The sequence below is a fragment of the Meles meles genome, chromosome 5, assembly GCF_922984935.1.
Source record: "Meles meles chromosome 5, mMelMel3.1 paternal haplotype, whole genome shotgun sequence".
Taxonomy (NCBI): domain Eukaryota; kingdom Metazoa; phylum Chordata; class Mammalia; order Carnivora; family Mustelidae; genus Meles; species Meles meles.
This window is the reverse complement of record NC_060070.1, coordinates 72,974,943-72,999,706: the sequence shown is the minus strand read 5'-3', so window position 1 is coordinate 72,999,706 and position 24,764 is coordinate 72,974,943. Positions and strand designations below refer to the sequence as shown.

The window sequence follows — 24,764 nt, the reverse complement described above, 5'->3', positions numbered from 1 at the left end:
TATCTATCATGGTGTTTATTTAGAATTAGCTATGAAGTCAGATAAAAAGGAACCTCTGGAACTACTGTGCCTAAAACAAGTGTTTGCCTTAATGGTGAAGAGATTTGTGGACAGGCCTCCCAGCTTCCCAGGAGCATTGTAATTCCTGTTTGCAGCTAAGCAGTAGCATGAAAGCTATGAGCAGCGGGCCTCTGTAAGCAGCTGATCAAACCCCGGAGATGTGCAGGGCTGGCACACTCTGGCTAGAGCCTGGTGCTTTGGTATTTCAGAGCCTAAACCATGTCATCCTTCTGGAAAGGAGCTAATACAACTGAACTTATCCAAGAAACTTTTCAAGCAAAGGCCAGACTTCTAGTACCAGAATATAGAATATTCAGAAATGAAAATATATATATGTTAAAAAAATAATCCAAGTTGTTCTATCACCACATATCAATGAGCCCAGTCATGCTGTTTGCTGAGATGGCTCCCAGGCAAAGGCTGGCTTTCAGCGGAAGAATATAAAACTCTGGAGTGACACTGTGTCGCTTTGTAATGCTGCCTTTGAGGCAAACAGAGGAAACAGAGGCCTGTGGTTACCATTAGGAGGCTGATCTCCGTATGTGATTGCTTATCCCCCGTGCTTTTCCTAGCAGCGAGACACTAAATCATCATGTTTTGAAACAGTTCCTTGTATGTCCATAAAACAGTGGAGTACAGAACTTTGAGAAGTGACTTACTTTATTGATAAGACCTCTGGAAAAATGGTGATAAATTGCTCATCCTCTAGAGAAGAATGAACACTTGGAATGAAATTCACCCATTCCTTTCACTTTATAAATAAGATTCTAAGCAACATCCTCACTCACCCTCCAGCTGGGCATGTTCTTCATAACAACCGACTGACTGAACAGGAGAAGACCTTGGGAATAAAGGGAAATGATCAAAGAAAATGAAGCAGTTCCAGAGACAGAGAAAAAAAAGTAGCAGAACAGATACCTGGCTTGACATAAATCACCTGCTACACTTGCCAGGGTCTGAGTTCCTTTCCCACCTGTTTTTCTTCTTGCCCTGTGTTCTATATCGAGGCAAAAAAGGGAATCCTGGCATCATGGGACCATGTGGAGAGAATAAATCATTATCCAAATAATTATCTTGATGTTGGTTGGACAGGTTTTACAGATGCTTCTTAACAGGAAAAAAAATGTATTATTTTTAACCCAATAGACCTGTACTGTTATTCAATAGGGTAGCCATTAGCCACAGTGTTCAGTTTCAATTAAATACAATTAAATAACAGTGTTCAGCTTCTCACTGGCATAAGCTTCATTTCAAGTGCCAATAACCACATGTGACTAGTAACTACTAATTTGGAGAATGCAGAAGAGAATATTTCCATCTCCACAGAAAGTTCTCTTGGACAGGACTACTCTCAACTAGCCAAAGAATTATCATCACTGACATTATCCTAGCTACTGTTTATTGAGCACTTACTGGGTGCTAGTGTGTTTGTCTTTTCCTAAGGAGTAAAGAATAAAAAGAAAACTCTCAAATGTGATTTGGGTATTGAAGCCATTTTCAATCTTATTGGGAAAAATATATGTTCTGTACCTTTGGTCGCTTCATTTTGTTATTGCACTTCTATAAAACAAGGACTTTGGGTTCAATCTGTAAATCCAACATTGAAGTATTTTTCTGGACGATTTAATCCCAAAGAATGTTTCCTAGGCTTTGTTTTAGTTAAAAGCTTTAAAGATAAATACAATATTATCTTAATCTGCAGCTGCTCCTTGTCCCCCTAAAAAAGTCTGAATGATAAAAATATTTTCTTCTCAAAATAAATGAGTCCAGATTTTTTCCCCTAAATTTTGAGCGAGGTTTTGTTTTTTGTATTTTTTTTAAACTTTTTTGGTATGTAGTTTTATTATGCTGCCTACACAATTGTCTACTCCTTGGTACCAAAAAAAAAAAAAATACATTTCATTACGCATATGAAACATTTAAGAAATCCATTAATTCCTGTACCTTGAATTTAAATGCTGTGCTGAGATTATTTAAAAGAGAGCAGGAAGAACTACATAAAGATTCTTTCTGCAGGATGGGGGTAACATGCCCTTAATCTAACCAATACATAACAGAAGCCCAGTTTGCTGGGCACATGTGCATGATTCGAGATATGTGTGTCTCCCGTGTGGCCGTTTGCTCTCTATGGCTTTTGTCCCATAGTCACAAACACTGTACTGCCATTTCCCTCATGATGTTACTTTTGTTTTTCATGTAACTTTTCAACAGACCAGAAGTAAATTTGAAGAAATATTCTGGCTGTCTCAAGGATATTGAAATTTCAAGAACTCCATATAATATACTCAGTAGCCCTGATTACGTTGGTGTTACCAAAGGATGTTCACTAGAGGTTAGTTTGTTTTTAATGGCTTCCTAACACTTTTGTCTCTGATTTCATCTACTTAGTTTTGGTGCTCTTACAGGGAGCAGTCCCTTGTTAATATATTTTAAATTCCTACCAACCCTAGTCTTAGCTATGCTTAAATAACAAAGCAAGATTGAAGCACTTCTATAAATTACCAAAATCACATAAACGTAGGAAATGGTGTGATAAAGACCCAATATTGTGAACCAATTTCCCACATGTGTAATACTTCATAGCCTGCATTTTTAATTTAATCTCTCTTCTGGTTCTCTCTTCATTTCCAATATTACTTTTCCTTTTTCCTCATTTCTGTCATCTCTTTCAGATTGATTTTATCTTTGTGGCTTCCATGTAGCTTTATTAGCGACCTCAAATTTTTTTCCACAGTTTTTCCACATTCCACACCCGCGTCACACAAATAACAAGTAGCCATTTACACCATAAATATTAGTGCATAACATCTTGTCTATAGTTTGAAAGTCAAACCTCCTTTTCTTTGAAAATGGTACGGATTAGGAATGATCTACAAAGAACATCTTTGACAGGACCGCAAAGTTCCCTGCTGTCAGGTATCTTCAGTAACTTTTCTTTGTTGCTGAAGCAGCTCCCGAGTTCCATTTAATTCTTCTGCCCTGACTCTTCACTGGGGGCTGACTCACAAGAGAGAGAAACACAGGTCCAGTTCCACTCTCTTAAAATGTCCATAAGCAAGAGCCAACAGTCATCAGGAAATATTAGGAAGAAGTTTATGGGCATCCTAAAAGTAGTAAGTTTGGGGTTTTTTTAATGTTAAATATATCATGTTTATACATTTTACATTACCCTGATATGACAGAACTATTCATTTTAGTGTTTTCTCCAACTGGAATTATTTTAAGGCATGGTTATAGAATGCAGGGAAATGAAGGGAGAATGAGGAGAAAGAAAAAGTGAATCCATCCCTGAGACATGAGGGTTAAAGACTGAAACTGAACATTCAGGGTCTTCATAGTTAGAATCTTCAATCTAGAATCAGCCATAGAGATCCACCGTGAGAAGCTTGGGGATAAGAAATAGGGAAATACAGAACTGAAACTAAGGATCCACGCCGGCTTCTTTAAGAAAGTTTTACCGAGACTTGTAATCTTCTGAAGCCTAACTTTTATCCATGTTCAAAAGATATATGCAGGAGGATGGAAAACTGTCCCGAAAATGAATAGCCTGCATGTGTGAAAATGATAATTCTGTAAAGGCACTTTTCAGTCACCAGGAATTATTTTACAACTGAAATATAAGGCAGAAATGATGTGGATAAATATTGAAAAGTCTGCACAGTAGTTTTATTTAAACTATCCAAAAGTCTAATGATTTGAAAATTGGAAAAGAAAATAGATGATACATTTTACAGCACTTATGTCACTTAACTGGGCCTGAGAGACTGTGGGGGGGAAATGTCCTCTGTTAGAGGAGGCCTTGCTTTTACTCCAGCAAAATCCAGGACTTTTAAAATGAGCATTTGAAGCCCTCAAAATGCCCAGCAACATGGGCTTGCTTAACTAAATCCTAGCGCATTCCTGTGATGGAATGTCCTCCTGCCATTAAATGTGATGAGAAGATCTGTTTTCTGAGAGAGATATCTACTACATATGCAGTGAAAGAAAGAACTTACCAAAGAATGTGCCTGTCAGGATTCCGTTTAAATATGGAAGGGAAGAGAGGATAAGAGAGCAAGGTTATGAAAAATAAATGAATGAATGTGTGCGTAATGACAGATGAATGAATGAATGATAAAAGCTATATGCTTGGGCGCCTGGGTGGCTCAGTGGGTTAAAGCCTCTGCCTTCGGCTCAGGTCATGATCTCAGGGTCCTGGGATCGAGCCCCGCATCAGGCTCTCTGCTTAGCAGGGAGCCTGCTTCCCCCTCTCTCTCTGCCTGCCTCTCTGCCTACTTGTGATCTCTCTCTGTCAAATAAATAAATAAAATCTTTAAAAAAAAAAGAAAAAGGCTATATGCTTCTGCACAGCTTCAAGATGGGGTGATTTTTGCTTTCTCTCCATAAACAATAAGTTGATTGATGGTATCCAAGGAATTATGAGAGTGTTTTCCACAGAGATTTAGAAAGATAGATTTAGACCAAAAGAAAATGTTGTCTGTCAGTGACAATTGTTTGTATTTTAAATCAAAAGTGCTCAAATAAAAGCAGAGATCTGGGGCACCTGGGTGGCTCAGTGGGTTGAGCGTCCAGGTCATGATCTCAGGGTCCTGGGATGGAGCCACATATTGGGCTCTGTGCTCAGTGGGAAGCCTGCTTGAGGATTTTCTCCCTCTCCCTCTGCCCTTCCCCTGCTTGCTTGCACTCTCTCAAATAAATAAATCCTAAAACAAAACAACAACAACAACAACAACAAAAAAAACAGAGACCAGAATTTCTATTGCAACCCAATCTGCTCAGAAAGTTCAGTTACACCTGGAAGTATGTTTTCAGTTGCTCCCATCTCTCCATGTAACTGTGAGTTTCATACTTTCCCAAACAATGTATTTCATGGTGACACTGAATGCCTGGAGGAGGGTAATTGAGACAGAGAATTAAATTAAATTTTCATTTCTAACCTTATCTTCTGTTTATCCCTTTTACCCACAGAATGTTTACACAGTCAGCTTCCCCAAGCCTGGTTTCGTTGAGCTGCCCCCTGTGCCCATTGACGTAGGGACAGAAATCAACCTGTCCTTCAGCACCAAGAATGAGTCTGGGATCATTCTCTTGGGAAGCGGAGGGACGCCAGTACAACCTCGGAGGAAAAGAAGGCAAACTGGACAGGTACCCTCAGACCTCGTTGATGTTGCATTTTCCCTAGTACTTATATAAAACAGTTATTTTATAAGGAGTCTGGTGAGACATTTAGGTTGTATAAATGGCCTTGGTATTTTTAGATTTGTGTCGTTTATCTCGTCTTTTTGACGGCTGTTCTCTCCATGAGGATTTTCCTTGTTGGTCAGCTCTAGGTGTGTAGATACTTGTATTTGCACCTATATTTCATATGGGCTTAGCATATGCATATTTAAGGAGAGAAAGCTTAAAATATATTCAGATTTTAATACTCTTCTCTTGTCTCAGAGTCTAATTACTTACTGCATCTGTAGATATCCTACTAAGGTCCCTTAAATTCAAATTTGAATTCCTTCTAGGATCCTTCTAGGATCCTATCCCCTAGGATAAAGGGTTATCTCAGTTTTGCTAGCCAATGTGATGCAGTCTATTGAAGTCTGACCCACTCCAGCCTCTCTGGACACAGAGAAAATGGACTTGGGGTAGGAGAAGGCAAATAGAGCCCAGCCCACACAAGCAGAGACAGTAGCCTAGGCTCAGGTTCACTCATGACCTGAAGAGAAAGCCCACAGAGTAAGGTATGAACTTCGATTTTCATACCCCATAGCCATTTGGTTCTGTTAAAAGCGATCTCTTAGGCATCATAACTCTTTACTGCCTTGATATCCCTCCAGCACTTTCGATCTTATGTTTTCTTTTAAGTATATGTGTTATTCCATTTAATCTTGTTTTTCTCAGTGAAAGAGTTCATAGGAATTATCTAGGCTGCCATTACCAAAGAATAGAACGCTTTACAAATATGTTCTTAAATATGCATGCATCCTTATAAACCAGGCTGTGTTGCTTGTGATTTTATGTGTTTTAAAAATCACATTTATCCTTTAAAACTGAGTAGTCAGTAATATGGTTGACCCTTGAACAATGTGGGAATTAGGGACAACAACCCCCTCACTTGGTCAAAAATCCACATATAACTCTTGACTCCCCAGTGACTTAATCGCAAAGAGCCTCCCATTGACTGGAAGCCTTGCCCATAATATACTCACTAGAGTAACATATATTTTTTATGTTATATTTATTATATACTGTATTGTACACTGTACTCTAAAAGTAAGCGCAAGGGAAAAAATGTTATTAGCATCATAAAAAAGAGAAATACATTTACAATACCATACTATATTTATCTAAAAAAAAATCCACATATAAGTGGGTCCTCACAGTTCAAAACCATGTTATCCAAAGTATTATATAATAAATCTTACTATCTTCCCCCCCAAAATAAAAACGAAACAAAATAAATTTCAAAGATGTATAACCACAAGTAACTTGGGTTATCTCAGGAATAAAGAGTATTTCATTATCAGAAAATCTAAAAACTATATAAACCTCTCAATAGATGGTTAAAAAAACTATTTGGCAAAAATTAATACTCATTCCTTTTAATTAATACTCATATACTAATACTCATAATAGTTAATTAATACTCATTCCATTTAAAACAAACAAGTAAACAACCCAATATAACAACATGGATGAATATTAGAAATTGAAGAGAAATGAAAAAAAATGTACTACCCACTATATGATGCCGTTTTTATAGACTTCTAATACAAGTAACACCAAACAGGTGCTATTGGCTGGCTCAGTCAGTAGAGCATGTGACTCTTAATCTCAGGATTGTAAATTTGAGCCCCACTTTGAGTGTAGAGATTACTTACAATCTTCTAAAAAAGTAACACTAAACAACATATTGTTCACAGATATATATGTGAGTTTTCAAAAACAACTTTTAAAAAATAAGGGAATGATAAACATAAAATCCATGTTAGTGGTTACTGCTGAGATGGTGAAGTTGGGGGATGGTTTTGAGAGGAAACTCACAGGAGATGCAATGGGTTGTTTCTTAAATTGGATATAGTTTTTTACTGGTATTCATTTAATTGTACAGTTGTGAACATGGCTTCATGATTTACATGTATGTCTCTTATATTTTGAGGAATTATCAAATAGTCATAATAATATCCTTTAAAGTAGAGAGGGAGGAAAAAGTGTTATTTTCTCTCATTTCTTAATATACGTAATAAGCACTGAATACACATAATATTTAAACTTCCTCTTAAATGCCTTCTCTTTAAATCCTGAAAAATAAAATTATTTTCTCACTATTATAAATGAGAAGCTAGTTATAAATAAAAGGACCAGATCAAACATTCTGAAGTAGATTTTCACTAAAGGATATGTGTTTCCTAGGTCATTGTCAGATGGTTAAGCACCACCTACTATCTCCAAATTTCTCCTCCTGGACACTAAGAAAATGGACTTAAATCACCAGCTTTCAGGATTGGTCTTAAAATAGACCCATTAAAACAATTAAAAAGAAAATATTAAGTACTGTAATGCGAAGCAAATTGGAAATAATACATTCATGTTTTGACATTTTAATGATAATAAATATTCTTTTTTTTTTTTTTTAAATCTCAGAGTCAATGCTATTTAAAAGAGGAAACAGTGTTAAATAGTGTTAATAGTTGTAGAACCAATGCTGGTTACATTGACTTATTTGCTTTTCCAAAGCTAACGTTTTGATCCCATAGGGTTATTTGTGACTGTTCTGCCTAAGAAGTTCATTATCTTGAACAATCAGTCCAGCCCAGCAAATTTTAATGGAGTGAGTAGTTTGCAGTTAGTTGCCCCTTTGGTGGACGGTGAGCACTAGTCCAGATCCTCTGGACCTTCTGTGTTGGACACACAGCTGCCTAGATGATTCAGTAAGTCATTGATAACATTCTGATGTTTGACTGAAACGGTCTCCACCAGCTCAGGTGACCCAGGGAGGACGGAGAGATCATTGTGCAGCATGTGCCCTCCTGCTCCACAAGAAAGGGAGCATGCGTGGCTTCAGCTTTGGGAATGAGGACTGCATTCAGGCTCCCTGGGGTTCATAATCTGATCTCGAAACCATCCTGGTTGCTATAGTAACGGTAGCAAGAGGAAAGCAGTCATGTTTGTGGATGAAAAATTGTCTTCCTTCTCTCTAAGTGTGGGAGACAGGTTACACGTGGGTGATAGCAATCTATTCAACCAGCTCTGAGAACAAATTGAAGTCTAAATACTCAGAATGCCACGAGATGGGAAGTCAGATCCAAGGTCCGGACACGAGGTGTCCGCTTGCGAATATAAGGCAGAGAGGAGGTATTGACACCCTTTGTTTCCAGTGGGTTTGGTGAGTTAGAGACCCCCGTGCAAGCACAGCCGTTACCTGCAGCGTGGCAGATCCGCTTTGCAGAGACCTCTGTATCACACATCTGCATTCTACATCCTCTAACAAGTAAAAATGGTCGATGACTCAAAAGCTATTTCCAGCTCTAAGAAAATTGGGTCTTAAGGTCCCAGGTAAGATCTCCAAGCCAAGGAATCTACAGTTCTGTCTGGGAACCTGTAAGGCTGTCCCGGTTGACACCTGTCCTTAACCTTCCATGACCCCTTGCTCTTGCAGGCCTATTACGCAATATTCCTGAACAAGAGTCGTCTGGAAGTGCATCTCTCCACAGGGACGCGAACCATGAGGAAAATTGTCATCAAACCCGAGCCGAGTCTGTTTCACGACGGGAGAGAACATTCCATTCATGTGGAGAGAACGAAAGGGTAACAACAGCTCTAGACAACTTCCCATCCACTCCCCTGCTCATAGGACTCTCTGGACCTTTGCATGTGTAGTCATACTGTGCATGGCAGAGCTGTTGAGCAGCGTAATGCCATCTTCTTGACATTTTGTACCTCTGGGAACCTCATTTAACTTGGCCTCTAGGAATTCTCTTCACGTTTTTATTCTGTGCCGTTCTCCACTCTCACTTTGGAGAAACCGACTGCATCTTCTGAAGCTATAGATAAGAAAAATCCCTCCCTCCGCACCTCTCAAATATTCTCCTCTCAAATAAGGTATGCGCAGAGTGAAGCCCACAGAAGAGCTCAGCTGGAACTGGCCGCCTTTGGCAGCTGCTGTTTCGTTCAGGTTCCAAAGCAGTTATGGCAGCTGCTTAGAAACCTGTCACAGAGCCAGAGTGTGGCAGGCAGCTGCAGGACCTTCTGAGAGCCACTGAGTGCATGCCTCATCCCTGCACCCTCCCCCCCCCAGACCAACGGGTGCTGGGGTCCTTGCAGAGTGGCTTCAGGAGGGAACAGAGCCCCAGAGAAAGACGGGAACAGGCCGCTGCTGTCCCACCTCCCCGGTGTACGGAGTCTACCTTTCTGAGGGGCCAAGAGAGCACTTGCTTCCCAGCCCTGAGTCGCAAAATTGGCAGTAACTGCATTATAAACTGATCTCTCATTTCTCCAGAATTCTGGGGCACTTAATATTTCTTTTATTGGGAAAGTTGTCTGTATTTTCATAGAAATGTTGTATGGCAACTCAGGTAATTAATTTAGAGGGACAGTTAGAGAAAAGGAAAACAGAAGCCCAGAGACTTCAGCCCTCGAAACCTTGAGCAAGCCATTTAATTAGACTGAAGACATAGAAAAGACCTGGAAATCAAATGTGAGAAACCTCAAGACACAGAGGATATTTTTTTAAAAACAGCCATAAGAATGTGTAGCAATAGTTCAGTGAGCAGATGCTATTCTATATAGACCTATATTTTCTAATTATCCTCTTGTGTGTAAAACAGTTTATATAAGTAATAAGAAGGTTTTATCTTCTAAGTAAATGATAAAGCTTTCCTTGGCTCCTTTTTTTTTTTTTTTTTTTTTTTTTATAGAGAGCATTAGGTGGTGGGCTGAATTGATACTAAGCTTTCTTGCAGAATGTCTACTAAGTGAGATGTTTAGAAACCATGATTAAGAAAAATGAGGGATGGATGTTTGGACAAACTAAGAACTTTTTCTAACCTAATAGCCAGATATTGTGTTCATGGTCTCTGAGGAGGAATGCAGACTGAATTTTCTCATTTGAATCTTAGCGACCTCTCTAAACTATTGTTTTACGTGTCTCCCAGACTAGATTTCAGGTTCTTTGCAAAACATTAATCCTTCCCGTTGTCGGAAGGACTTTTTAACATCTTTGAAATTTAGAGTATCTCGACAAACAAGTGCAGATTTGAAAAATATGGTTGACAAAAAAAGTCATCCAGAATAACGTTATTTTACAGAGAAAGGATTCTGCCGTCCCCCGCTGCATTATGATGTTGTGCTAAGGTGTCCTTTTAACAGGTGTCTCTTCAGGAAGGGCATTTTATTATGCCAACTTCACAGCTGTTGGCCATTAATCCAACCTTTATTTGATTAAGTCCGGTGCATAGTACATCCCTGAAAACTGGTCATTCGGTTAATTGACCATATAAACAAACAGTTTTGCCATTTGATGCTAATGAAAGGATAATGCATTGGACATATTAGTGGGTAGTCCCTGAACTCCGTGGCAAAGCAAGAACACATTTGCTACCATAATGTCTCGTTCAAAACTCTGAGGTCAAAACACAATCATCACCTATCCTTTAAGCAAGTGCTTCAATTAACTGATTAACCAGAGATCGCTAACAATCCTAAGAACTTCACCTAGAAACGTTTTTTAATGCCCATGCCTATTCTATGGCACTCCCTGTGTCAAACACTAGACACTTTTTTTTAACACCTCCATCTGTGCTCGCCAACTATCTACTCTTACCCTTTTGTGTGACCTCAAAGATTGTATTATTTCGCGTTGATTATGATACTCTTGTTAATTTGGAAATACTTGCTTTCTCACAACACTATTCAGATCATAAATGTCAATTATCGCTTCTTTTCCTAAAGCTCTGGATAAGACTGTAATTTGAATACCACCTTATAAAATGATTGGATTTTTATCAAATATAGAGGCAAACTTTTCAAGATTGTTCTTGCGCTATTCTCTCTCCCTCTGCCTCTCTTTTCCCTCCCTCTCTCCCTCCCTCCCTCACCGTCTCTCCTTTTCTACCCCTTCCTCTGTAAAAATCTCACTTAAGTCACTTTGATGTCTAATTCTGTGGTAATCCAGTGATCCCTGCTTTCTGTAACTATTTTGCCCTCTAACTCTTCTGATCTTCTGACCCTGACTCCACCTAAGTGGCCGGTACAGGACAAAAGCATTAACCCCTATGAGTCTGGAGTAGATGCATAGGCAAGTATTCGCCTCTATGAGAGCATTCTTCATACAGGTACAGAATTAGGCTGAAAGCCACAAAGTTAGATCAAATATTTCAGGAATAATCTGGGATTTCCAGAATGGGGATCATGATTAGGACACTGTAACCCAAGTATTTCTTACCATCCAAAATATGTTCAATCAAGATAAAATTACAAGGGCCCTTGGGTGGCTCAGTCAGTTAAGCATCTAAATCTTGATTTTAGCTCAAGTCATGATCTCAAGGTCATGAGATGGAGCTCCGTGTTAGACTCCATGCTCAGTGGGAAGTCTGCTTGTGATTCTTTCCCTTTCTCTCTTGCTCTGCTCCTCCCCTTTATGCACACTTACACAGACTCATGTGCATGCTCTCTCTCAAATAAATCTTGCTTTTTTAAAAGATTGCAGACTTTGTTCTTCATGTCAATTACAAATGTCTGGGCACCTACTTCTCTTAATATCTTCTTGCACGTATATAACTCAATTGGTGGTCATTTGAAAACAAACGCTTGGACCCATATTTCAAACAAACAAGAAACCGAGTATTAGTAATGAGATGTTTAATTATGAAACTCCAAGAATCAACTGTTGAAGTTGTAAGAAAATATAGCTAGCTTGTCGTAATACTAATAGTAAAGTTTCTTTTTTTTTATTTTTAATTTTTTTTTTAGTTTTTGTTTTTTTTTTTTTAATTTGGTAGAGAGAAAGATCACAAGTAGGCAGAGAGGCAGGCAGAGAGAGAGGAGGAAGCAGGCTCCCTGCTGAGCAGAGAGCCTGATGCCCGGCTTGATCCCAGTTCTCTGGGATCATGACCTGAGCCGAAGGCAGAGGCTTAACCCACTGAGCCACCCAGGTGCCCCAACAGTAATGGTTTCTTATAGTGCTTTTTGCATATAATAGGTCCTCAGTAAAGAGTTACAGAATGAATACTTAAAAAAGAGGAAATACACCAGAATCATAATGGACACATTAATAATGTTCCTCTTTACAAAAGAACTAAATGCATGATCTAGTTTGATGCTCCTAGAATGTAAAATACAAGCAGGATTTAGCTATAGTCTTCCAGCAATGCCTTTATTAAGTAATATAGCTTCTGTGCAATTCTTTAATTAATGTTTTCCATGGCTTAAAGTAGGTATTTTTATCCTCATTTTAGAAATGAATGAAGTGAGATTGAGCAAGATTAAATAACTGGCCCAGGTCACATGGTTAGTAAGCTTCTACACTAATACTTAATTCCAGTCTCTTCCTTCCGAAAGCTCATTCTCATTCTCTATCTCCACCCTGTGATCTAGTAAGAAAGGATCACTGTAATGGTCCTGGGGGCAGAACCGGATCAGAGAGTCTACATCAGAACCATGAGGGCCTCTGCCTCTCTAAAACCTAATCAAGAGCAGAGATTTGCTCTTCCTGAACATTCTTTTATAGTGGCTCAAACCCCTCATTAAAACTCTTAAACATTGCTATGTCATGTTAGTAAGAAATTGCTTTTAGGGAAAGAAAAAAAAAAAAAGTGTGGGGGTTGCAGGGCTACTTCTCAGTGAGTCACACATGCCCAGAAGTGAGTGTTTTTCTGAAAGTCTCATAAAACCACTCACATTCTTAGCAATAATGTTTGAACCTTCTGATTTTTACCAACACACTCTTCCAGAGTCTGGTAAAAAACCAATATGTCATTTCCCCCCATGTTTCCTTTGAGAATAAATCCAACCTGCTCCCTCTACATCCCTTGAACAATGACATTTTGAGCACCGATGACATCCTTTTGTTTTTTGTTTTGTTTTGTTTTTTCTTCATTCTTTTACATCTGAGCCATCCCGAAGTGGACCAGTTGCTCAGGGCCATTTCAGAACATCTTTGCCCTGGTTTACTATTTCTAGTTCTACATGTGGTTTTTGGTTTTTATAAAATCAAGTGAGATGACATTTTAGGACTGAGTTTTCCATCTAAGTACTTTGGTTTTCTGCCCAGATATGTAGTAAGTTTTCAGTAATCCATTCGTGATCCTCAGGCTAGTGACTAACACTTACTAATAGCCTCATGTTCCTTGCGTGGGACTGAAATTCAAAACCTTCTTCTAGAACAAAAGAAAAAATGCCTTTGGTCATTTTCATCATCAGAACTCTTTGTCTGCCTTGATTCTTTGCCCCAGGATCCAAGGATTGTTGTGAATAAGTAGCTTGAGATTCTCAATGACTAGTGTGTGATTTATCTCTCATAAGCAAATTAGGGAAATGAATGAAACACTAACTAAGGAAAATCAAGGAACAATTAGCGTGATGCTTTTGCCTGCCTCTTCTGTTCCAAAAGCTAGCAACTGGGGCTGGATGCCTGGATGGCTCAGTTGATTGTTTGCCTTTAGCTCAAGTCTTGATTGCAAGGTCCTGGGATCTGCCCCATCTCAGTGTCCCCTCTCAGTGGGGAGTGTGCTTCTCCCTTTCCCTCTGCCCACCCCTGCTTGTGCCACCCCTGCTTGTGTGCTCCTCCCATGCTCTCCCTCTCTCTTAAAAAAAAAAAAAAAAAAAAAAAAAAAAGCTAGCAGCTATGTTTTTTATAAAATGCCCTGTAAGTGTTTGCTGTTGTGTCCTGCAATCCAAACTCTCAGGAGCAGAGTTTGTCCCCCAGCAAGGAGATAATAGCTAGCACAAACCAAGAAATAAAGAACCAAAGAGCATATGCCCCCCTGCTGTGCTAAACCCACTGAGCCTTATCAGATCCACATAACCACACTGTACAGAAATCTCAGCTCTACGGGCTTCTGTGTGGGGCCGCTGTCACCAACAGCACCAAAGGTGGGCTTTGCAGGCCCACCATCGGCTTCTTACCATCACCTCTCAGGGAGGTCTGACGAAGGAGGCAGAGGGACAAGATGCTGAGAAACAGTATCTTTAGCTTAGTGTAGAATTCCTAATTCTCAAAGGTTGGCTCCCTTAAAAGCTCCTGGAGGAAGGGGGGAGGCATAGCAGGAAAGATTTGATTTTCCAAGGATACTGGAGTTATGTGCTTAATTCTGCTTATTTTCATTATTTATCAGCATCTTTACGGTTCAAGTCGATGAAGACAGAAGGCATATGCAAAACCTGACAGTAGAACAGGCAATCGAAGTTAAAAAGCTTTTCGTTGGGGGTGCCCCACCTGAGTTTCAGCCTCCCCCACTCAGGAATATTCCTTCTTTTGAAGGCTGTGTATGGAACCTCGTTATAAACTCTGTGTAAGTACACCTGTTGGCTATTATTTTTTTTTTCTTTTTTTGGTATGAGGATCAGTCTACACTCTATCTAAAACCAAGGCAAGGTGGGAAACAATGAAGAACTTCTCATTAGATTTTAAAAGTTGCCCTGAGGGACACGAGACAATGAAAAATAAAAGTACCTAATTTTAATTCTATTCCACTAGCCCCATGGACTTTGCACAGCCTGTATCCTTCAAAAATGCAGACATTGGTCATTGTGCCCACCAGAAGCCCCGTGAGGAGGAAGAGGGGGCCGTTCCTGCTGAAATAGTGACGCAGCCAGAGCCAGTTCCCACCCCCGCCTTCCCTATACCCACCCCCATTGTGGCACATGTAAGTGTTTATATTCTATTGCTTTCTAATTTTAACCTGTATTCTTAGTTGTTTTCAGAGAGAAGATAATTCAGGATAGCTGGTATGTTCTACTTCTAGAATCAGAGGGAGGGTAACTGGTCTACAAAAACCTGTCCTCCTTACATCTTTCTTGGATTACTCTTATTTACATATTTGTTCTGCTTCAGTTCTTCCTTATAACATGGCAAGTGTTTTCAGCTGAAAAGTTGGCATAGCACAGAAACGTCTATGGAATCAAAAACAAGATCCGCGTGTAATATCAACGCACAGAGGCAGCCATATTGATTTTCAGTCCTTTTTATTCACATTTTAAATAATAGATCTCATACATGTATATCGTTTGGTATTCTGTTTTTTAAAACTGGTTATACATAATTAGACATCATACAAATGTGTGTGTCTGATTATGATGCTGGCGGGTCATGTCCACAGACCCAGAGGGTCTCACAGGACCAGCCAAGAGGGTCCTTGGCTTCTCACAGGACAGAAATCAAACTTGAACCAGCAGGCAATGAGAGCAGAGTTTATTGGAGATACAGAGAGAGCAGATACATTCGGAGCATCTGGGAGACTCAAAAAGGAAAGGAGTATGAGTCTCATTTGTTCGGGCCTGGGGGTTTTTTACCGAGGATTGTGGTCCAGTGTACATGTTCTGTCCTCTCAGGCATCCAGGAACTGGTTAGAACAAAGACAAAGGCCCAGATGTTTCTCCTTGGAGTCTGCGGGCCCTGGCATCAAGGTGTCTAGACTGGTGATCTGCAATACAAAAATGATAGCTTTGTCTGGTCGTTCCCACCTGGTCCTTCCTTAAATGTTATCTATTCTAAAGAAATGATTAACTCTTTGCCCCGTACAAGGAGGGCACAGACTATTTGCATCCTGAGGCACATGCAAAGTGGTTGGGGGTCACAGTTCTTAGCGAGAAGAGAGGAGCAAAGGAGCAAAAAGGAGCAAAAAGCAGATTTTTATAGAATCCTTCAGTTTCCCTAACTCAAGGACATCTGTGTCTGTGTGAGTGTGTGTATGTGTGACACACACAAAGAGACACACAGGTTATTTCATTGTATGGGAGGTCATCATTTCATTGATGAGAGCATGGGTCCCTGAGTAGACAGTCTGGGTGGAAATGCCTGCACTCCAGTCTACCATGTGTATGAATTTGGGGAAGCTACTTCACCAGTCCATTCCTCAATTTCCTCATCTGTGCAATATTAATAACATGTGAGTCTAAGAGTTAACATGAGGACTTAAAAATAATGTTGGTTAAATGCCTAGTATACAGAAAACATTTAATAAATGGCATAATTACTATATAGTGATGATCACAATGACTGCTTCTAAGTGCTTACTATGTGCCAGCCACCACCTAAACAACTGGCATTCAACATTATATGTAATTGTCATAATGGCTCTGGGAACGATACAACTTCCCATCTTTAGTTGAGTTGATAAGAATTATCTGGCCTCAGTCACCCACCTACCCACACAGCCAGTAAATGGCAGGATGGGAATCCTAATGGATTTTCATCCATTAGGTCTAACTATACAGTCTGGCTTCTTATCACTGCACTGCTCTGTCTTTACAATTTATTCTATTTTTTCCTCATCATGGGCCATTTAGAGTGCTTCTAGAAACCATATTCTGATAAGTGCCTCCCTATACCAAACTTTCTCATTGTTTATGTTCTTAAAATAGGTCCTTGGATGGATAATTATAAGACTAAATGATGAACATACCTAAGGTTCTTAAAACATATATCTGAATTGCTTTTTCCAACATTTCCATCAATTTACATTTCCACCACCAATATATCCAAGGGGGTGGATCTCTCTATATACTGAACGGCACATGCATCCTATGTATCATGCTTGCCAATGGGTGTGCAGAACATGCTGTCTTGAGCACAGATTTTGAAAACCCTTGAACGTCTCATTTTTTTCCTTAGTGTCCATGATGGAACTGGTTGTTCTGTAGAGGAATCTGTGCCTCGTCACTAGAAATATTTTGAGCTTATGACTTCTCTAGCATTTCTTCCAGGATTTGAAAATAGCGAAGTCCTTACACTTTCAGTGAGCACGGCATAAGATAAAGACTTGTCAAATCCCTATGTTGTCCACCTGAAACCAATGTGACATTGTATATCAATGATACTTCAATTAAGAAAGAAAAAAAATAGCAAAATGTTTTCCCCCGGGGTAAATAGTCAATAATATCGGCATTCTTCATGTGACCTAATTTCTTTTTTTTACATTTTTTTAAAGATTTTATTTATTTGAGAGAGAGAGTGCAAGAGAAAGAGCTCAAGCAGGGTGAGTGGCAGAGGGAGAAGGAGAAGCAGACTCCTTGCTGAGCAGGGATCCCAGTTGGGGACTCAATCAGAGGACCCTGTGATCACAACCTGAGCTGAAGGCAGACACTTAACCAACTGAGCCATCCAGGAACTCAATATTTTATTTTATTTTTTTTAAAGATTTTATTTATTTGAGAAAGAGAGAAAGACAGAGAGAGCATGGGTTGGGGGGTAGGGGCAGAGGGAGAGGGAGAAGTAGACTCCCCCTTGAGCAGGGAACCCAACATGGGGCTCGATCCTAGGATGCTGGGATCATGACCTGAGCTGAAGGCAGATGCTTAACTGACTGAGCCACCCAGGCACCCCCTCATGTGACCTGATTTCTAATTCCCATATGTGCACTGATCAATATCCTTAAGTTTGAAATATATCTTTCAAAATTCGGCACCTAGAATAGATTATACTCTTCAAAGTGCCCAGTACAGGGGACAGCAGTACCTCTCATTCCATTGGTCTGTCCTCATATTTTACACCTGAAAATACTTCAATGTTTTAAACTGATAAATCCTGCTATTAGCTCATCATCAGGTCCCCTCTTCTATCAACCACAATCTTGGGGGCCTTTGAACCACTCGAACTTCTCTCGAGTCAGGTATCTCAGCCAGCCCATCTTGACTTGGTCTAGGTAATTGGTGGAGAAGCCTGCGGATCTCCAGTGATCACCTTTCTTTTCTAAGGGCCCACACAAACTTTGTTTTATAGGGAGTCTCAAGCATATCTATCTCTCTGTGGTTTCTCGAGATCACATCTTTTCCCTTTTTCTGAAAATAAAGATACTTTCCCATCTGGGACTGGAGATTTTAACTCATTTAAGTTTTCCTGTAACCTTCTGTTCTAATTCCAATTTCCATTTTCTCTCAGCAGTGTATGTTTTAACTTCTCCAAAACAGAGCATGCACTTAGACAAGACAAAAGCAAAAGAGAAATGGAGTGACAGTCCTGAGGGCTCATGTACAAAGACTCAGAGAACATCAGGGCTAGGAGAAAATTGAAGATTCTGACTCTTAATTTACACATGGGAAAACAAAGCCCTAGAACATACCTTATGGGCTGTGATCACACACATTTTTGAGAGTTGGCACTAAAACCCAGGTATCTAAATTCCAACAGTATCTCCCCTTCTCTTGAACATTATAGTTATTTGCGCTATGTGGTCATAATTACATTTCTTAGAATTTCCATCCCCATTGAGTTACGTTTTTACAGTTTCAGATCCTGGAACTATACATATCTTTTAATTTGATTTCTTTCTGTTATTTTAGTTCTTTGTGTGGAGAGAAGTGTCAGCTTTTTAAAGGTGACTAAAAGTTAGAGGTTTGACAATTTATAACAAATAATCTTTTAAGAGCCTCCTAAATGAAAAAATGAATACGATATCATCATTCTAGCCAGGGAGAGACGGAGAAGCAGATCTGAGGAATCAGACATTAATGTAAATGACAGAGTGAGCAAGTATGTGTGGAGGTCAGTCAGGAAAAGTGTGGAGTGTGGGCTACAAACTCATCCCACTAGCTTTCAAGATTGAAAATTGGAAACATGGCAGGGTGTCCCATTAAACTCCATTCAAGCAAATGGTTAGTGGTACCTAGAAGTGTAAAAACAGGTCTATAAGATGCAAATTTTAATATGTCATTACACTCTTGTGCATAAAATCTTTCCGTTGAAACATACAAAATGATGATGACATACGACATTACGTGACATGGAGAAAACAGGATATAAAACCATACACAATGCATAATCCCATCTACATCAATAGATAGAAAAACGCATTAAAAAACCCTTGCAAGAAATATATCAGATGCTAGCAGCAGATGGAGTATGGACTAGAAATGATTCTCATCATCTAAAAAAAAATTCTTACATGTATTTTGTTTTCATAACTTTTTAAAAAAGACATGGAAAGGCCTTCAACCTTTATTCCTCTGCAGCATCCCATTGGATAGCTGATTTCCCCTCTGGGCAAGTGCGATGTGGTGAATGGCCCCCCTCAGCCCCTCCAAGTTGGACGCATACTGAGGCTTACTGAGGATGCATACTGAGCCTTTACTCCAGTGATCTGAGAACTGGGCCTGCCGGCCTGCCCTGCCGTAGCCCACCTACTTTTACTCAGTGGACTCTGGCAGGTTACCTGTCCTCTCTAATTGTAAGATGACCCATTGGAAAATAAGGAGGATGCTATCTACCTGCAAGGATTATCGTGAGGGAATAAATGATACAAAGCACCAGCGCGTTGCATGGCTCACAGTAACACCCCAGCATTCTTCTGTGGGAATAGTTAGCCTGTCACACTTTTAGTGGGAGAGCAAATGCCGGGGAAAAAAGAGAGGATTCCATGTTTCAACCATTTCAGACTCCAGTAGGATATGGCTATTCTAGTTCAAGTGTCACATCATTTTCCATTCTCACCATCTTCTTCCCTTTTTTTTAAAGATTTTATTTATTTATTTGACAGGCAGAGATCACAAGTAGGCAGAGAGAGAGAGAGAGAGAGAGAGAGAGAGGGAAGTAGGCTCCCCATGGAGCAGAGAGCCTGATGTGGGGCTCGATCCCAGGACCCTGGGATCATGACCTGAGCCGAAGGCAGGGGCTTTAACCCACTGAGCCATCCAGATGCCCATTCTTCCCTTTTTAAAATCAGAATTTAGACTGTAAGAATGTAGTTAAGAACTCAAGCATCCAAGTTAATCCCTGACATAGGAACTATCGTCTCTTTGTTCTAGCAGAGCAGACAGGAACCATCCCCTATTCTCAGTTCCTTTCTTCTTCTCCTTTACACCATCACATCCCTCCCCACCAGCATCTTACACCATGAGCACGGCATTCGCTAGACCCCAGCACCCTTTCAGAGTTCCCTGAGAAAGGCCTGTCCTGTGAAATGGACCATGTCAGCCCCATCATGATACATGCCAGAACGTCATTCACCAGACGGCGTTGTATGTACATTATCTCATTTGATAGTGTGGTAGCCCATCTTCCCTTTATGCTTTTCTCTTCTTCCTTGGCCCATTTAGAGCTGCATTAAATATGCCTACATATTGTATTTGTGGAGATTTCTCAGGGAGGATGGCAGGTGGGGTTAGAGAGGACTGTGGACATCTACGATCACCATCTGCAGGTGTATATGGTGTTTAGACCAAGGCTTTAGAGCCAGCATGGCCCATGCAGATTTGTATACGGTGAACTGGCTCTATTTTTTTTACTTGAAGCTCATTGAAAAGTTGAATTTTGAACCTTGAAATCTGAAATGTAAACACTAAAAATAGCTATGAAGAGTCGCTGTGCTGTGAAGGGCTTTGGAGAGTTGGGGGAAAGAAGCGGCAGAGAAGGAAAGAATAGACCAAAGGAAAGCTATTTCTCTAACAGCTTTAATACTACAACTTTAAAAGCTAAGCACGGTCCATGCCAAAGGATGAATCAGTTGGATACGGATACGTATTTAAAGGGAAAACCCCCATTTTCCATACCACAAGAAATCTCTGTCCGGGTATTTGTGTGTAAATATTACTGCAAATGCCCACTATTTACCAAAAGAGTTCCCGTGCAGGGTGGTAACATAATTCACTTTCTCAATAAACAGCTTGAGCAGGGATTTTATATTTCAGAACATTAAAGTCAGTGCTGTAAAAAGTGTCTTCCACTTAGTATTCATCCATAAAAAGGAGCATCTCAAAGAAACCTCCAACTTCTCAGATGTGATTTTAGCCCACATTTGTTAGAGGGATTACTGACTCGTGAAAGGAGAAAATGATGCAGTTTTTATGATCATTCATCACTCGTTGCTTTCAAGAACAAAGATGCCAGTTTTGATAAATGCAATTTAAATCCCTGTTCTCACCAATCTGAACTCAAGGAACGCTTGCCTACCAGTCACAGGCTACCCTGAAGCCAGTAACTCATGTCCAGTTGTCAGCCAACGAACAGCAGTTAGAAATGACCACTGCTTTATTCTGACCTGAGATGGAGTAACTGTGACGTGAAAAATTTTCACTGTTATCCATTTGCCTACGTGCGGATTCCCTCTCCCACTCTGCCACTGCTCTGATCAGCACGCGCACTGCCACCATCATACTCCGCCTCCATCCCCCAGCAAGTCCCATCTGCCCACAACTTGTCCGGGTACAAGCAAGCACACCATGTTCTCCAGATCACATTTTCCCCCTTATGCACTAGCAGTACTTCAAAGAATCGCCACAAGGTGGCAATATTGTAACGTCTTGAGATTGATGAGCCTGTGGTTTGTTTTTTTTTTTTTTATTGTTGTTGTTTTAATACATTTCAAAGATAAGTGTTTCCAAAATAATACAGCTAAAGTATCACCTCCGTAAAGATGATGCCTTCCCTCAAGCTCACATTAGCTTGGAGGAGGAATCTGTCTTGCAACCATCATTCTTTTTAAAATCTTCCTTGGAAGGCCACCTGCTTTGCTCCGTTGGTTAAGCATCAAACTCTTGATTTTTGGCTCAGGTAGTGATCTTGGGGTGGTGAGATTGAGGCGCCCCTCCCCCACAGACTCTTGCTTACCATAAAGTCTGCTTGTCCCTCTCCCTCCCCGTGCTTGTACTCTCTTAAATAAATATATAAGATCTTTTTAGAAATTTAAAAAACAAAAATTTTCCTTGGAATTACCTCATTAGAAGACCTCTCTTCTTGGGGTGCCTGGGTGGCTCAGTGGGTTAAGCCCCTGCCTTCGACTCAGGTCATGATCTCCGGGTCCTGGGATAGAGTCCCTCGTGGGCTCTCTGCTCAGCGGGGAGCCTGCTTCCCTCTCACTCTCTCTGCCTGCCTCTCTGCCTACTTGTGATCTCTGCCTGTCAAAAAAGTAAATAAAATCTTTAAAAAAAAAAAGAAGAAGAAGAAGAAGAAGAAGAAGAAGACCCTCTTCTCATATCCCTCTTCCTTAGCTTGGATTTTGCTAGGAAGCAGATAGAACAAATAAGATCACCTTATTCGTGTGCAAAGCACGGGGCACTTTCTGTTCCATCTTACAAATTCTCTTTTAAGATATCAGAGGGGAGAAAAAGATGCTTGAGCAGCAGGAGGAGCAGCTGGACCTTGTGAGGGGCACTAGAGAGTAGGGGGAAAGTAGTCCCAGGCAAACCACAGGGGTCTGTGTCCCAAGTCAGGCCTGGTTTCAGACTCACCCTGGGGAAAGTGAGGCAGAGCAGGCAAGATCCAGTCCTTTTTGCCTTTAACCAAGTCAGAGGAGAGGGCTACACCTGCACCAAAAACATGATGAGAAAAGAGGCTGGGAATTTGTCTTCCCATTTAAATCCGAAAGTGCATACATACAAAATTCTCCTCTCCTAGCATTTCTCAGTCCTCTTCCAACTGCCTATTTTATGAAGGAAGATGATAGATGATTTATTCAAGAAACATCCATATTATTCATCCTACTGCAAATTTATAGAAAACCTCAGTTTGGGTGTCCTTAACATACAGTGCACTTCGCATGTGGGATTTAAACTTTGAGGTTACGGAGTAGCGTGACCTGTTTGTTACCACTCTCTTCTACAGCACTGGAGAGTCTGAAGACACTGTTTTACTAGCCGCCACTTCTACCTGCTGCTCAAGCTCTAATTGTTACAAAAATGAGCCTGGGGCCCCTAGGGGCGGTAGTCTTCTTCCTCAATTTCCAGTGGCCATGCCATGTAGTGCTTCTTAAAGAACCTTCACAAAGTCCCTGTCCTTTCCTCATCAAAGATTTTCCTAAAATAACATAAGTAGGGTCTTCAGCATCTAGAAGATCTGACAGGATGTGACAGAAAACTGCTGATTGGCTCAGGATCCGTGTTGGGAATCTCTGTCCAGCCCACCAGCAAGCAAGCTTCTCGTGGCATTGGGGCCTCAGTGTCCAAAATACATAAAGACCAAAGTTCTCCATGACCTACAGTTACTGTCAATAAAATACCTAATCTCCATAATTCCACTTGAATCATTAGAAATTCTATTAGAAAAGTTATATTAATATTTATATGTAGTAACGAGACAGGTGACCACAATGATTAACAATAACAACCTGCCGGTGGCTTTCTTTTCAGCCACACGTCATGGTTCCCTAATTCCTCAGCATCCGCTGACCTTTCCGATTTCCCACATTTCAGAGCTGACAGGTTAGAGATGTTTTAGCCAAATTTTGCCCCTGAGGGACTCACAGCAGGGAGGATTCTGTTAGAGATTTCAGAGGAGGACTGCAGGCCACTAATGTGGGTGCCAGGAAATAGGGTGAGAGGCTGATAAATGATCCCAATTCTATTAATGACATCATTGCCAGCTGAGACATTAAGCTACCAAAGCCTTTCCATTTGGGCTCTTTTTACAGGCAGTGTAATAAGAAAGGGGCCACATGTTGATTCCAAGAGAGGCCATTCAGCTATGTGAATAAATAGCATTTTCCTGCTCTACCCACTGGGTTTTTGCATATCCGTGTGAATTTCTGCCACAGTCTGCTCTTTATAACTGACCATCTCCTGGGGAAGCAAGAAGGGAAATACTTCCATGAAGACCAATTTTATAGCATTTCAAACACTTAAAGCCTTTTACCTGCTGTGGCAGAGTGCTCCGTTTGACTAAGCTCCAGAGAAAAGAGAGCAAGGCCCTTCCTCATCAAGTAAGAATGTCCTGTGCACTGATGATTCATCTCACCTTCTATCTGAGCAGAACATTCTGCATCAAAAGCCTGCCTGGGGCGGTTTGGGAACCTCTGCTGAATCAGCGCTCACTGGGGCACTGGCCCATTCTGAGCTATTAAGTGCAGATCTTAAAAACAGATGTGTTGTTTGAGAGTATGCAGGTTATTTATTTTCTCGTGTACGGTGTGTTCTCAAAGCCTGCAGAAACAGCCTGTACTTCAAGTGCTTTTGTGAAAGCAGAGAACAGAGGAAGGAATTACAACTTCAGTCATTTGAGGAGCCTTGATTATCTACTGAGCTAAGGGTTACGCTGGCCAAAGACAGTCCAGCCAACCAGGACTGGCTATGTCATTTGCAGGGCTGGGAGCAAAATGAAAATACAGGGCCCCTTTTTCAAAACAGTATTAAGAAACTCAAGATGGTGACAGCAGAGCATTAAGCCAAGTAAGCCAGCCCTGCGCCGAGCTCGCCCTCCTGAGAACCGCAGGAAGTGGCTCTTTGAACAGTGACAGTTGAAACGGTCTATGGTGGGTTACATTAAAAATGTACTGGGTTGCCTAGCGACTGGCTCAGGGCCCAAACGGCCTGACGTGCAAGTTTAGATACACCATCTTGAAAGTCTAAATTCATGGAAGCCTTCTAGTAGACGGATAATTTTTGAGAAAAAGTAATACAGTGGGAGACAGAAATGGGGAGGGCCAGAAGGAACACACTTTTCTGCTCTTCTAATTTGGCGGCTAGTTTGTCCTTTTCCCGGTCCCATCTTCAAAGAGTATAACTCTTCGTAAGTAAAGTAAACCTGAAAAAGAAATTTCAGTTTTTTTCAGAAACATCAACAGTTTGGT

The 24,764-nt window shown here is 40.6% G+C and overlaps 1 protein-coding gene across 2 annotated transcripts in view; it reads left to right on the top strand.

Moving 5' to 3' along the window:
• Positions 1–24,764, top strand: part of LAMA2 (laminin subunit alpha 2) — a 661,080-nt gene that overhangs the window by 610,796 nt on the left and 25,520 nt on the right. For both annotated transcript variants that reach the window (XM_046006188.1, XM_046006187.1), the window contains 5 exons: positions 2,272–2,392; positions 5,029–5,205; positions 8,711–8,859; positions 14,385–14,561; positions 14,747–14,915. In XM_046006188.1, coding sequence (XP_045862144.1) covers positions 2,272–2,392; positions 5,029–5,205; positions 8,711–8,859; positions 14,385–14,561; positions 14,747–14,915 — 793 coding nt within the window. The remainder of the gene's footprint in view (positions 1–2,271; positions 2,393–5,028; positions 5,206–8,710; positions 8,860–14,384; positions 14,562–14,746; positions 14,916–24,764) is intronic.